This window comes from Aulostomus chinensis, chromosome 6 (genome assembly GCF_037954235.1).
Source record: "Aulostomus chinensis isolate RoL2024-O1b breed Wild chromosome 6, RoL_Achi_v1.0, whole genome shotgun sequence".
Classification (NCBI taxonomy): domain Eukaryota; kingdom Metazoa; phylum Chordata; class Actinopteri; order Syngnathiformes; family Aulostomidae; genus Aulostomus; species Aulostomus chinensis.
In genome coordinates this window covers 27325795-27338961 of record NC_141325.1, presented here as the reverse complement: position 1 = coordinate 27338961, position 13167 = coordinate 27325795, and the positions used below count along the sequence as shown (strand labels likewise).

Genomic DNA, 13167 nt, shown 5'->3' with positions numbered 1-13167 from the left:
CTCCCTGGAGATCAGCACCAGCATGTGCAGTACAGGGACAATATTACATAAGTTTTTGCATAGATGCCTCTAGATTAATTACTTGCCTGGGGATATATATATATATATATATATATATATATATGATCTACTGTTAAATCACACCAAAAACAACTGCTCTAAAGCTATGATATTGTAAACAGCTTGTTGTGTGAGAGGAGAGGAGGGAACTCGCCTTCCTACCTCATCCCGTATGTAAAACATCTTTGTGACCTAAACTCCGGCTGTGGCGCGCCTCTGACCCGGTGCGCATTTGAACCATATTGCGCAACATTGTGGGATTCTCCTAAAACGTGTCTTTTAAAGCTCAAGTTTGTGCTTGAGCTCCTACAAACAGAGAGAAGGACGTTTGCTGTGGGCCTTTGAAAATGCAGTAATGAACAAGCTGTTCCGCACGATTAGAAAATAATCCGCGTGTCAGTGTCATCTTTCTTATGCAAAGTAGCTGTCTTTGAAGGCGGATCTCTTGGCAGGTTAGACCGGGACGGAGGCTCCGACCAGCTCAGACGAGCGCAGCCACCAGACGCATCAACTGGCTGCGTGCTGGAGGAGAAGCAGAAACCGGCACACACTTCTGAGTATCACCCGGGATATTTATTAGACTCCCACCGCTGATTTATTCGGTGTTTGCGAGCTGCAGCCTCACCAGAGAGGGAGAGGAAGCTGCTTATTTTTGTTGTTTGGCGAACTTATCGGACTGGAATCATAACGCTATTCGGCGAGATTCTCCGGGGGAAGAGTGACATGAAAAGCGGGGACGGAGACTTTTTGGAAACATTTTTAGAACAAATCGGAGCCAACGGGCGTTCTCGGTATACTCATATTACAGTGGATATAAGCGGCGCAAGAGACTGAACAAGCTTCAACTCTTCTCACAGCGGAGCGCATGCAAGCATGGACCGGAGCACACTCCTCCTGCAAGACTACATTTTCCCACCATCGCGGGATTTATGTGTTTATTAAACTGCAATGAGGAAATTATGGTCTTGCAACAGATAGCTTGTAAGTTCGTTTCTACTCCGATCTGACACAAACACCAGCTTACAGACTTTTAATGAATTAACACAGAGGGACGGATGAACAATTGGCCTATTTTTTTTCTTTAAATAAAGAGAGAATGTGTTCATCTTCTAAACTTAGCCTCATCTATGTACTGCTGGTCCTATGGAGCAATGGGGCTTCAGCTATTAGCTCCATAGACCCTGACTGGTCTGGAGAGGGAAGATGTCAACACATTAACATCCCCCTGTGTAAAGACATCGGCTACAACATGACTCGTATGCCAAATCTCATGGGCCACGATGACCAAAAAGAAGCAGCCATAAAGCTGCAGGAGTTTGCAACGCTTATCCAGTTTGGCTGCCACGGTCATCTCAGATTCTTCTTGTGTTCACTCTACGCGCCCATGTGCACGGAGCAGGTGTCCAACCCCATCCCAGCATGCCGGGTCATGTGTGAGCAGGTCAAAGTGAAATGCTCACCTATTTTAGAGCAGTTTAACTTCCCCTGGCCTGACTCCCTGGACTGCTCCCGGCTTCCCACTAAAAATGATCCCAACAACCTTTGCATGGAGGCGCCCAACAACGGTTCAGATGAGCCACCTAAAGTCTCCCACACCCAGCCTCCAGATTTCAGGCCTCAGCGGCCTCAGATTGGGCAGGACCTGCAACTGAAAGACACCAGCAGCAAGCAGACATGCAGCAACCCTGGCAAGTTCCACTTCGTAGAGAAAAGCGAGTCCTGTGCTCCCAAATGCTACCCCAAAGTGGATGTGTACTGGAGTCAAGGAGACAAGCAGTTCTCTCTGGTGTGGATTGCCATCTGGTCCATCCTCTGCTTTGTCTCCAGCGCCTTCACTGTGCTCACCTTCCTCATCGACCCGCAGCGCTTCAAATACCCAGAGAGGCCGATCATCTTCCTCTCCATGTCCTACTGCGTTTACTCTGTGGGCTACCTCATCCGACTTTTTGTGGGAGCCGACAGAATAGCCTGCGATAGAGACAATGGGGTCCAGTATGTGATCCAGGAGGGTCTGGAGAGCACCGGCTGCACCATTGTGTTCCTCATCCTGTATTATTTTGGCATGGCCAGCTCCCTCTGGTGGGTTATCCTGACCCTAACATGGTTTCTGGCTGCAGGGAAGAAGTGGGGTCATGAAGCCATCGAGGCCAACAGCAGCTACTTCCACCTGGCAGCGTGGGCCATCCCGGCCGTGAAGACCATCATGATCCTGGTGATGAGGAAGGTGGCGGGGGATGAGCTGACAGGTGTTTGCTATGTGGGTAGCATGGATGTCAAAGCTCTCACAGGCTTTGTGCTCATCCCACTCTCCTGTTACCTTATTACTGGCACTTCCTTTCTGCTGTCTGGCTTTGTGGCCCTCTTCCATATCCGAAAGATTATGAAAACAGAGGGGGAGAACACGGACAAGCTAGAGAAGCTGATGGTGCGCATCGGGGTTTTCTCTGTGCTCTACACTGTCCCTGCCACCTGCGTCATCGCCTGCTATTTCTACGAACGGCTCAACATGGACTACTGGCGCATCCTAGCAGGGGATCAGAAGTGCGTGGACAGCAGCGGGCCTGAGGCCGACGAGTGTGTGATGAAGACCTCCATCCCCGCTGTTGAGATCTTCATGGTGAAGATCTTCATGCTGCTGGTGGTAGGCATCACCAGTGGCATGTGGATCTGGACCTCAAAGACCCTCCAGTCATGGCAGAACGTGTTCAGCAGGAAGCTAAAGAAGCGGACAAGGAGGAAGGCCGCCAGCGTGTTCACCAGCAGCAGGCCATACATCAAACCTCACCCATCCCTCAAAGGGCACAGCACTAAGTACGAGCCCACGCGGCCCCCTCCCACATGTGTATGAGCTCTTTGTATAAACCCAGAAAATGCTTGTAAAGCCCTTACCTAAATGAGACATTGTAATCAAGAGTGCCATGAAAAGAAACAAGATTCATGTTTTATTTATGCAAACTGCATTGAAGATAATGCATCATGTGTTGTTTTTTTTGTTTTGTTTTTTGTTTTTTATCTTGAGCCATCTCATGCAACAACAGCTGCCTTTGTTTGAGAAAAAAATTCTACTTCTGGATTCAGTTATCCTACAGAAGAACTTGGTTGAGAAAAGATATGTATTGTTCCATTGACAAAACGTGTGGAATAAACCATTCGGATGTGCCACGGGGTTACTTGAATAATGTGCAATAGATGCTTTCCTTCCCGGTGAAAAAGACACTTGTACTGTTAGTGGCAGATTACAGACAATGAACAAACCCCGCAAACAATGGAGGCAAATGGTCAGAGAGATGAGTGTTGTGTTTGGAGGCTTTTTAATGGAAATGGAGGCAGTGTCATATATGTCTGAACTTGAGTGAGAGCAGCTGTTGAGAGGCACTCCAGACCTTATGAACTGCCCATTGTGAGGCAAATCCATGCCATAAATTAATCGAGCACTCGTTATTGAAAAGTTATTTGTACACGCAGTGGAGTTTCTTTGCTTTGCTGTTTTTATAGCACAAGGGAATGTTTGTATATATTTCTAAGACTTCAGATTTTATAGGAAAAAAAATGAATAAAACGTTCTAGTTTTAAACGTTGGTGAAGTCGGAACTGTGTTGTCATTTCCTCAAGCCTTGCTTTTTCTCCCTTTTTTGCTGTTGCTGTGCTTGGTTTTATTGACAGTGAAATTAATCATAAAAATCCCACTAAAATTTTATTTTGTCAGTGTTACAGTCTGTCAGAGGTGGATTTAAGTCAACCAGGAGAACTGAGAGGAGTGATTACTCAAACTAAAGCTGTCAACATTTTTTATGAGCTGCACAGGTCAGCAACTGCACATCTCCTGCTACGGAGGGGAAAGACGTGCACTTTTAAATAAAAAAAATAGATAAGGATATAAAAGCATATTGTTGAGATTAAGATGTCGTCATTTTTCATATATGTGAAGCATAAATAGCGTCTCGATTCTTAATTTCAAATATTCATATGGAATGAGCTGGATATTCACACGAGTCCCTGTGCGGCAGCATCAAAGATGCCGAACAGCAGAAACAGTCATGAAAGGGTCATCGTCGGCCTTCCGTTCACCGCTTATACACTAATGTGAACTTACATGGTCACATATGCACAGCGCTTATTCATTGAATGCATTTTTTAATATGAAACGTCAAGTGTAATATTTTTGATTTCTTTGACAAAACAAACTGAAAGCAAATCACCCCTAAAACACATTTTGTTTTCATTGTTGTATTTTTTTTTTTAATCAAAAAATTTACCTTTTAAAATGGTGGGGAGGTGTGGCCTGAATCGCGATGACTTAATGCATAATCATTTTATCTATAATGGAAATGAAGATGTCCTAAAAATGATGTCCTTTAATTCAGATTCGGCAGCATGACATTGAGATAATAATTTCTTCTTCTTCGGGGCTTATACAACCCTTTATGTACCTCCTCACCTCCGCTGCAGTGAACTTTATTTTAGCCTTCTCCCTTCCTCTCTCCCTCACTGTCTTGCATGTGTCGGTGCGCATCAATGAAGGGGTTATACAATAATCCAGCTCTCATTCAGGACAGGATTAGACTGTTTGAAGGGTTTGACTTTGAAAAGAGGATTGCTGCAAACCAAAATACAGAATATCTGTCATCTCCTCTCTTCTTATCAGCCAGGCATAGTGACATTTCTAAAGACACATCTGGCCTGGATTTGAAGTAGTTACATATTGACTGATGGTTTTCTAAAGCGCGTGTAAACTGAGCACATTTTCTGTTATCCTGAGATGCTTGGTGTAAAACAAATCTCACACTGTCTATAAATTTAGTGTACATGCTGTGAGAACCACAAGTCTAGTCCTGAAGCCATGGCAATTGATTTTTTTTTTTTTTTTTGTCTGACAGTGCTGTTAAAGTAGCAAAACATGAATACTTACAAGTATGTCGGCCACTTAAGACACAAAAAGAGGAATACTGTCAGATTGTCTAACCATAAATGTATGGATGAACTTACTCTTTTAGATTTTGGAAGAAGGATTTTTTTTTCACCTTTATCTTCCCTAGTTTCAAATCTTTTCTATTTTAGAGAGAGAGAGTTTAAAACCAATGCTTGAGAGTCCTCCTCTCTGGTCTAAGAAACTTTCAGAAGTGTAGTAATGCTTTATCCCCGAGGGCATTCAAGTTCCAGCATCAACCCAACCCGTTTTAACAGTCAAAAGCACATGACTCACAACCTCTATGTGGCTGAATCAAAGTGAGGCAGTGTCTATTGATACTCTAAGTTGCGAAAAAGGTGTGAGTGCTTCTGAGAGCTTCAACAGAGGCCACCTGGATAACAGCCCCCGAGGTGTCTGGGAAGGCTGTAAATATAAATGACAGTTACCGCCCCCCTCCAGGGCGTCTTCAGCCAGCCAGGCTTCACTTTTCTTCTTCTCCTCTCTTCAAAGGGAAAAATTCTGCTGAGAGCAATGGCAGAGCTGGTGAGAAAAGGGGGTCACACTCAACTGCATGTATCGCTGAATTTAGGCTTTTAAACATGTGACGATCGTAGATGTTCAAACCTGTAGCGGAGGAGTGTGAGGAAAAATCCAGCTTTGATGGTCCTCAAATGTACCTTGTGATGACATGTTGTGTTTGCCTGAGTGTGTCACAAAGGCTGACGCATCTTATCTCAAAACTCCACCAAAATGAATGCCGTCACCCCTCAGTCCTCCATTTCCTGCCTTTCATTCTTTCAGCCAAGCAGGGATAGCAGTTGGCTTGTGATGTGCTGACGAAAAAAAAAAAAGGGCTTCTGCTTGTGATCAGCATTGTTGAAACGGCATCAAACCTTTGATAATTACTTGATTTAATCTAAGATGACTGGAGAGCCGGGATTTTCAGAATTTCACACTCTGAGCTTAGTGGAACCGAGCAGAACCAGCCTCCTCTGTGTTGGCAGCTCATCGGCAGTCAACACATCAATAAATGGACACACCTTCTTGTCTATGCCTTGTGATTGAATGGAAGGCTGCAGAGGAACCTGTGTAAATTGGCTTTGTCTGTTGCAACCAGTCATAAAGTCCTCTGACACAGTGACATAAATCAAGTTGCCTGGATGAGTGGCGGCTGAGGCAGCTTCTCTTTGATCAGGCTCTGTGGAGACGCCCCATGTCCTCATCCTCAGCTGCTACGGCAGCACCTGTTTACTAGTTCAGGCCTGTCTTTTTGGAAAGCAGCTCCTCGCCGCTCAGTGTCATCAACTCATACATGACGCACAGACATACACAACATACACACAAAGGAATCTGGCTGCTGCTTGGAGGCGGGTGGGTGGATTCCTCCAACATGTATGCTCCTAATGTGCTAGACCCATACTGATTCTTGGCACGTGTTTTATCTTAACAGACAGCTGCAGTAAATGTAAAGCTGTTGACTTTCAGAGAGTTCTGCCTCCTTTGGCTGCACTGGAGAAGGAAAGTATGGCGCATCATGACAAATGAAAGTTTGTTTTCTTGCTAAAGAAATATTTGTAACTTGGAGTAAAAAGGGTTAGTTGAAAAAAAAAAAACTTTGCAGAGAGATCTGCAAAGTTTCAGAGAGCAAAGTGTTATCAAAGAATGCAATGAAAGCAGTCTCTCATCCCTCAAGTACATAAATCCTGAGTTCTGAGGAGTATGGTTGAAGGAAGTGTGGGTGGCCTTCATGTTCATGATTGATCTATATAGCGAAGAATCCAGGGCTACGTAAGAGTACTGGTTGTATACATGCCCAATCTGCAGTAACAAGCCACACTAATAGCTTGCAGACTCACACACACACACACACACACACACACACACACACACACACACACACACACACACACACACACACACACTTCTGTCTGCCGTGAAAGCATTTGTTCCCAGCCGCTGCTGCTGCTGAAGGTGAGAGTAATTACATAAAAACCTGGCAACAATGAGCTCTCCTCCTGCAAAGAGGGGGCAGGGCACTTTTTCAAATGCATAATGAACTGCCTCGCAGGCCCTCCACTGATCAAACAAGTGTTTGATAGTGGCTTTGGTTTGAAAGACGACTGAATATGTTTATTTGCATGTGGAGAAGGGAGTGACTTTGAGGTGGAGATCAGGCAGATTAGTGTTAACTGATGGAGACCTGTGCAAACAGACACTCCCCCTGCATACAGGCAGGGCAGCCGCAAACTTCCTCTGAGGACCCGTTTGGCCAGCACGAGGTAACTTCTTCCACGTCTCACACGGCCTCCTCTCTTAAGCTCTGGTCGGATCATTTCAGTGCATGAGAAAGAGATGAGAAAACCAGTAATCTTCAAAGATATTTCCATGGAGTTCACTGATGAAATTCCTTTAGAACTGCGGCTCCAGCTACAATTGTTTTTTTGTTTTTTGTTTTTTTTAGAGCAACTCCTGTACTGTACATTGAATCAATCCTACATCCTAACTTATAGAATCAGGAGCAAGATCTTAGAGAGGATGTAGACCATATCAGCCCATGAGACCTGATCAGAATTCACTCTTGGTTCAGGCAGTGTCAGGATCAGAGGTGCAACCATCTGACTCTTTAAGTCCTGATGTTGTTACCGATAAGCGGACATGAGGTGAACTAAACAGCTGTTGGGTTAATGAACTGTATGCCTCACTGTGTGGATGAGACCGGGGTCCTTCTTTGATTTATCATGACTCCCTGTCCTACAACGTCTGTAGAAAATAAATCCAATAATAAAGTTACTGGGTTGACATTATTAATAAGAAATTATAAAAGCAAGTCAGTGAAACCTCTGCATTGCTTTACTTTTAAATCCATGAATGCTGTTTTGTCTCTTCCCAACAGAATGAAAGGCACATGTCATAGAATTTAAACATGTCTAAAATAAAAGAGTTTAATTGAACAGAACTGTCTTATTTTCATGGTGTCTGATCCATTTGGATAGATATCAATATCAGATTGGTGTATCCCTAATCTGAACTGATACATTCCAGCACTGAAGCAGCAAGTAATGGTCCACCATCCTCTAATAGGAAGAAGCAGTTTTTCACTGTTTTTGTCAAGAGTATCAAGATCAATATCACCCTCATATAAGTATTGCAAGCGGCCTGTTAGCTTCACTTAGCATTTAAACTGGAAACAGACTGCCTGGCTTTCTCCAAAGGTAACAAAATGATGATTTCAGACAGATTGGAGGGCAGATTTGTTGCAGAGTTTCCAGTTTTTATGCTAAGATGACTGGCCGCTGGCTGTGGTCTTTTATTTAAAGTACAAAATGTTATCGATCTTCTGAGCTCATTTTCTCCGGCTATGTCAGAAGGTGAACAAGCCAGTTTCCCTCACTCTTCTACTATTGCTGAAATAAACTAGGCGATCATACAACCTCTAGGCAAGTCAGTCATAAGAATATAAAAAGTCTCCTTCTGTACAAACTCTGTATAAATGATGCCACATTTTGAAGCTGGTGTGTGTGTCTGTGTGTCTGTGTTTCACTTATTAATTACAAAATTTACTCACGGTTGCTGATTTGTCAGAGATGGAGCAACAAGATAAAAGATAAAATTTCTCAATGTGTGTGTGTGTGTGTGTGTGTGTGTGTGTGTGTGTGTATGCACGTGTGTGTTTCAGATGTTGCAAAGGCAGTGACTGGATTGATGAAGGAGTGGAGGGAGCACGCACAAGTCTGTCTACATGTGTGTATATTTTGGTGTTTGTGAGTATACAGACAATATAGGAGGTACTGAGGGACACACAGGGAGAGAAGCGCGGTGCTGGATCTGCCAAGGATTATGAACACTGCTGAGAGAAAGTGCCTGTTGTTGAAAGACACTCTCCACAAACTTAACAAAGAAAGATATCGCAGAGGGGGAGCACATTAGAGGAACCAACACCATCAGCTGTCACACAAATGTGGAGGAAACATCCTCATTGGCTCAAAACATTGCATGGAGACATGGTACTTTATATATATATATATACACACACACACACACACACACACACACACACACACACACACACACACACTCACTCCGTACTCTGTGCAGTGGACACGGACTCACCAAGATACACAGTCAGACAACTGATGCCACATACAGACCATCTAAAGTACTTATTACACACACACACACACACACACACACACACACACACACGCACCATTGTTTCTATACATTGTATTAAATTGATTAGAAATGATAATTCTTTGACAGATCATGAATGGCGACTGATAGACTGTCAGGAAGTCTTGATGCATGGTTCTTCCCTAAAAAGTGTATTAGTCACAATTGTCCACCTTTAAACTGTGAAAAATGAATAATTATTATGAAAGCACATGGCATTTTGTACAACGGTCCTCATTTAAAAAAAAAAAACTTAACATGGATATGCTTGTCGTCAATTTAACAGTTTATTTACCCTTTTGTCCTTGTTTGGCTGTGTATCTGTCCTGCGAGCTGCGTCATCATTTGAGTATGAACAAATACTTGGCCATAAAACGTATTCAGCTTCGAATAATGGATAAGCAATTGATTAAAACTAAAAGAAGGACTATTTATTCATTTCATGCATTTCATTGCGAATGAATCCTTACATTTTAAACTACAGGCCAAGAATTTTTACGCCACATTTGATCATAACTATCAAAATTACTGATAGTTCAGAAAAGTTGGCTATTCCAATACTGCTATGATTTATTTGTTTTATCTTTTATTCTTTTTACATTTGATTAGATTTATCCTCAAAAGCATTTAGTTGTTAAAAATCTTGCATTAACATGCCACCACTAAGAGAAGCTGCTTGAGTTATCCTAATTAGTATAAAGATGATCTTAATCTATGAGCACGTGATGATAACAGGACGAAGCAAACATGAAATGCTGGCTTGCACCTCCTCAGCTGCTGTGATCGGCCACCTGATGTCAGTCACATTTCTCTCGAAGAGAGCAAAACTCTCAGTTCTGTTTGCAAGCCTGCTTGTGTTTTTGCTGCTCATGTTTCAGAAGAGCTCCACGGTTTCTTTCCTTCTGCTCTCTGAGGTTAATACGAGCGGGCAGGCACAACACATAACATGTGTTGCTCTGAAGCGGTCCAAGACAATGTTCCATTTTGCTCCCAGCTTGCTTTATGCGGTGACAGGACTGGAAGCAATTTGGGATAAGTACTGAGGAACAGTTGAGGAGATGATAAATGACTTTATTGTTGGCTTTTGCAACTGTATCTGATACAAGTGCATGCGTTCCTTTGAGTAATCAAGTGAGAGCGTGGCAAAGGAATCTCCGTTTCCTGGACACTGGTGGCAGGCCAGATTGTCTGGTCCTGATAATGGTAATGGGGGCGATGGCAGCAGAGCCTAATCTACACAGAAAAGGGGGTCAGGACCCACTTATCTGCTCTTAGTGGGAAATAATGGACCACTTAAAGAGCCAATCTCTGATTGCAGTATGACAACACGGTGGAAAACACTTGTCACCCTGCCATCTTTGTTTACATAATGACTTACAGACTTTTTTCACCCTGAAATGTATATCCCGAGCTTTTTATGGAAGACAATGCCCAAAGATTGTTTATAAACATAAATCGAAAAACCCTTCAACTAAAATGCAGGCATTTTGAGTATGAATGTGTTTTTTAGTCCTGGTTAGGAATGAGTTTGATTGAGTGAAACAGATGAGCAAAGCCAGGGCTGACTTGATAAGGAAGCTGAACAATAACATGCCAGTTATGTGTCCACCGATTGACTGCACACCTTCACAGTATACTTCTGAACGTTCACAATACAGCGTATCATAGGTAACAACGGCTGGCACCGAAAGGAAGAGCTAAATTTATCTGTGTTTGATCACAGGCTTAGGTCACGGGCAACACTTTGATCCAACATTGTGAACAAAACAAAACAAGCCTCTGTTATTCTCTCTTCAAAGGAGAGAAAGTAGCTGCAGACAACAAAATGTTCTATTAAGCAGGAAACACATGACTTGATGGAGATGTGGAATGAAGTGATGGGCGGCGCTGCTCTTGGAATGCTGCTCTTCCTGCAAACACCAACGTGAATTTCTGATGTGCTTTAGAAAATGTCTGTTTGTATTGGAAGCATAGTTCCACTGACAGCCGTCTACTTGTCCTCGAAACCAAAACTACAAATTAAGTTGGGCTGGATTCTAAAATCAAGACATTGATCCGGGCCAGACATTTTCAGCGGCCATCAAGTATTATGTCATGACAAATTTTTAATTTACGCAACTGAGTGTGTCCCTCTCACAGCAGTAAACTGAGCAGTTCCTCAAAGAAGAATTTGCCACCAAAACAAACAAACATATGAACTTGATTGTGCAGTATCAGTCATATCTGTGTATTCATCCACTGCTACAGACATGACATCAGCTTTCTTCGGGAAATAACATTTCAAACACATCCGTAGCAAGATGCTCAGCCCCATAAATGTTTGAAGCATTCTCAATACCAGAGGTCACAGTCGTTTTTGTCATCACACAACCTCAATCAAGATGGCCAGCATGCAGTCTCTCACGGGTTCAGGGTCTGTGCGTGGCCTTTTCTTCCTTGCCAATATCCATAAAACACAAAGGGAAGCCGCTGTAATTCTCTGTTGGGCTGCACATGAATGTGCCACTGTAGCGGAGCCACACCAATACGGGATTTTTTTTAACCTGAAACTGAACAGAAAAAAAATAAAATAATTACTGATATGCTCCTCTGATATTGGGAATTTTTGTCCTGTTCTGAAAATAGACCCTTTCTATGTTCACTGTGCGACAGCTTTGTACTTTTATGACTGTGTAAGAATAGACAGTTGATTTCTTCAAACAAATAACTTAATTTATTAAATGATATTTAACATTGTCATACATAAATCCATAATACATAAATAGAATGTTATAATGTTATAACATAAAAATATAATAGTCAAATTCACAAGGCTGAGGCAGTGGAGTGCTCTCTCCTGGAAACACCAAGTTACACTATTTTAAAATCACCATCGGCCTTGTTTTCGCATTTAATGTGCTTAAAAGAAGTTTTCTAATATCAGCACATATAGGAAAACCTTACACCGATACGATTTACCTGTGACAGACACATAGTGCAACTTCTCAAGTCACAAATTCACAGGGTACAGTTGCAGTCAAATGAGTTTAAAGGAGAGATTTACACAATTTTCCTCCATGAAATGAAATTCTACAGCATTTCTGGATTATTTCTATTTTAATTTCTGCATTTAGTAATTCCATTACTTTGGGTTAAATATTTGCGTACTTTTGAGTGAATATTTTTCAGTTATTTGACTTTGGTTTATAGTCTCTTTCAACATTTGTATTACTTTTTGACAGTTTTTAGACTCCTGTAAACTAGTTTCCATGTAGTCTCTATGGCAACAAAGTGTTGAATACTGGCATGCTCCCACCAGCCTGTGGTAGCTGGTCGCTTCCAGGTTGTGTTCATATTATGAATTTATTTTTTCAAATTGGTCAGGCTGCTCTAGTCCACGCGAGCAGGTCCCGAGGCTCTGTAGAGGACGATAAATGGACTGAGCTCCGGGTTTAAACTGGGAGCAGCAATACTCATGTGCTGACTAAGTGTTGTTTAACCTTGTGCAATCAGTCCATAGGACCTGAAAGCAGGAGGCAGGGTAAGCAGAGGTCAGAGAGGACAGCGACAGCTTCTTATGTGGGTTGGACTCTTTTGAGGACCACTGCAAGGGGCACTGAGTCAGTTCATTGATATTCAAGGATTTGACCTGTGGACAACAGGGATGTCACTGAGGTTAAGACAGCCGTGCCTCTCTGCATTGTGCCCACACCGAAAAGCCAGTGGGTCCCCTGGCCCCCAGCCTCCCGTCTGCATGGTTGTCATGGTGAGCAAATCAGTCCAGCAGCACTTTGTCACATTCATGTGGGCACATTCTCTCTTTCTTCCTCTCTGTCTTTTCTTTCTCTGACTTTCTATCACGCTGCTTCACCAAGGGGGCTGCCAAACAGAGCTTTCTGTCCACTGACAATGCCTGGTGTGTCATGGACATCCCCGTACATATACAGTGCAAAGAGAAACAGGCTCTGAAAATCCATTGGCTTCCCTTCCCGAAACACATGGCAACCAAGATATTTCCTGGATGTTGTGGGATTTGAGTGGGTGGATTG

The 13167-nt window shown here is 42.9% G+C and overlaps 1 protein-coding gene across 1 annotated transcript; it reads left to right on the top strand.

The window, feature by feature from the left end:
• The first annotated feature begins 409 nt into the window (after positions 1-409).
• fzd10 (frizzled class receptor 10) lies at positions 410-3812 on the top strand. Its single transcript, XM_086207310.1, has one exon. It carries the CDS (start codon positions 1157-1159, stop codon positions 2906-2908), a length of 1752 nt encoding a protein of 583 aa, XP_086063436.1. The 5' UTR covers positions 410-1156; the 3' UTR covers positions 2909-3812.
• The last annotated feature ends 9355 nt before the right edge of the window (positions 3813-13167 follow it).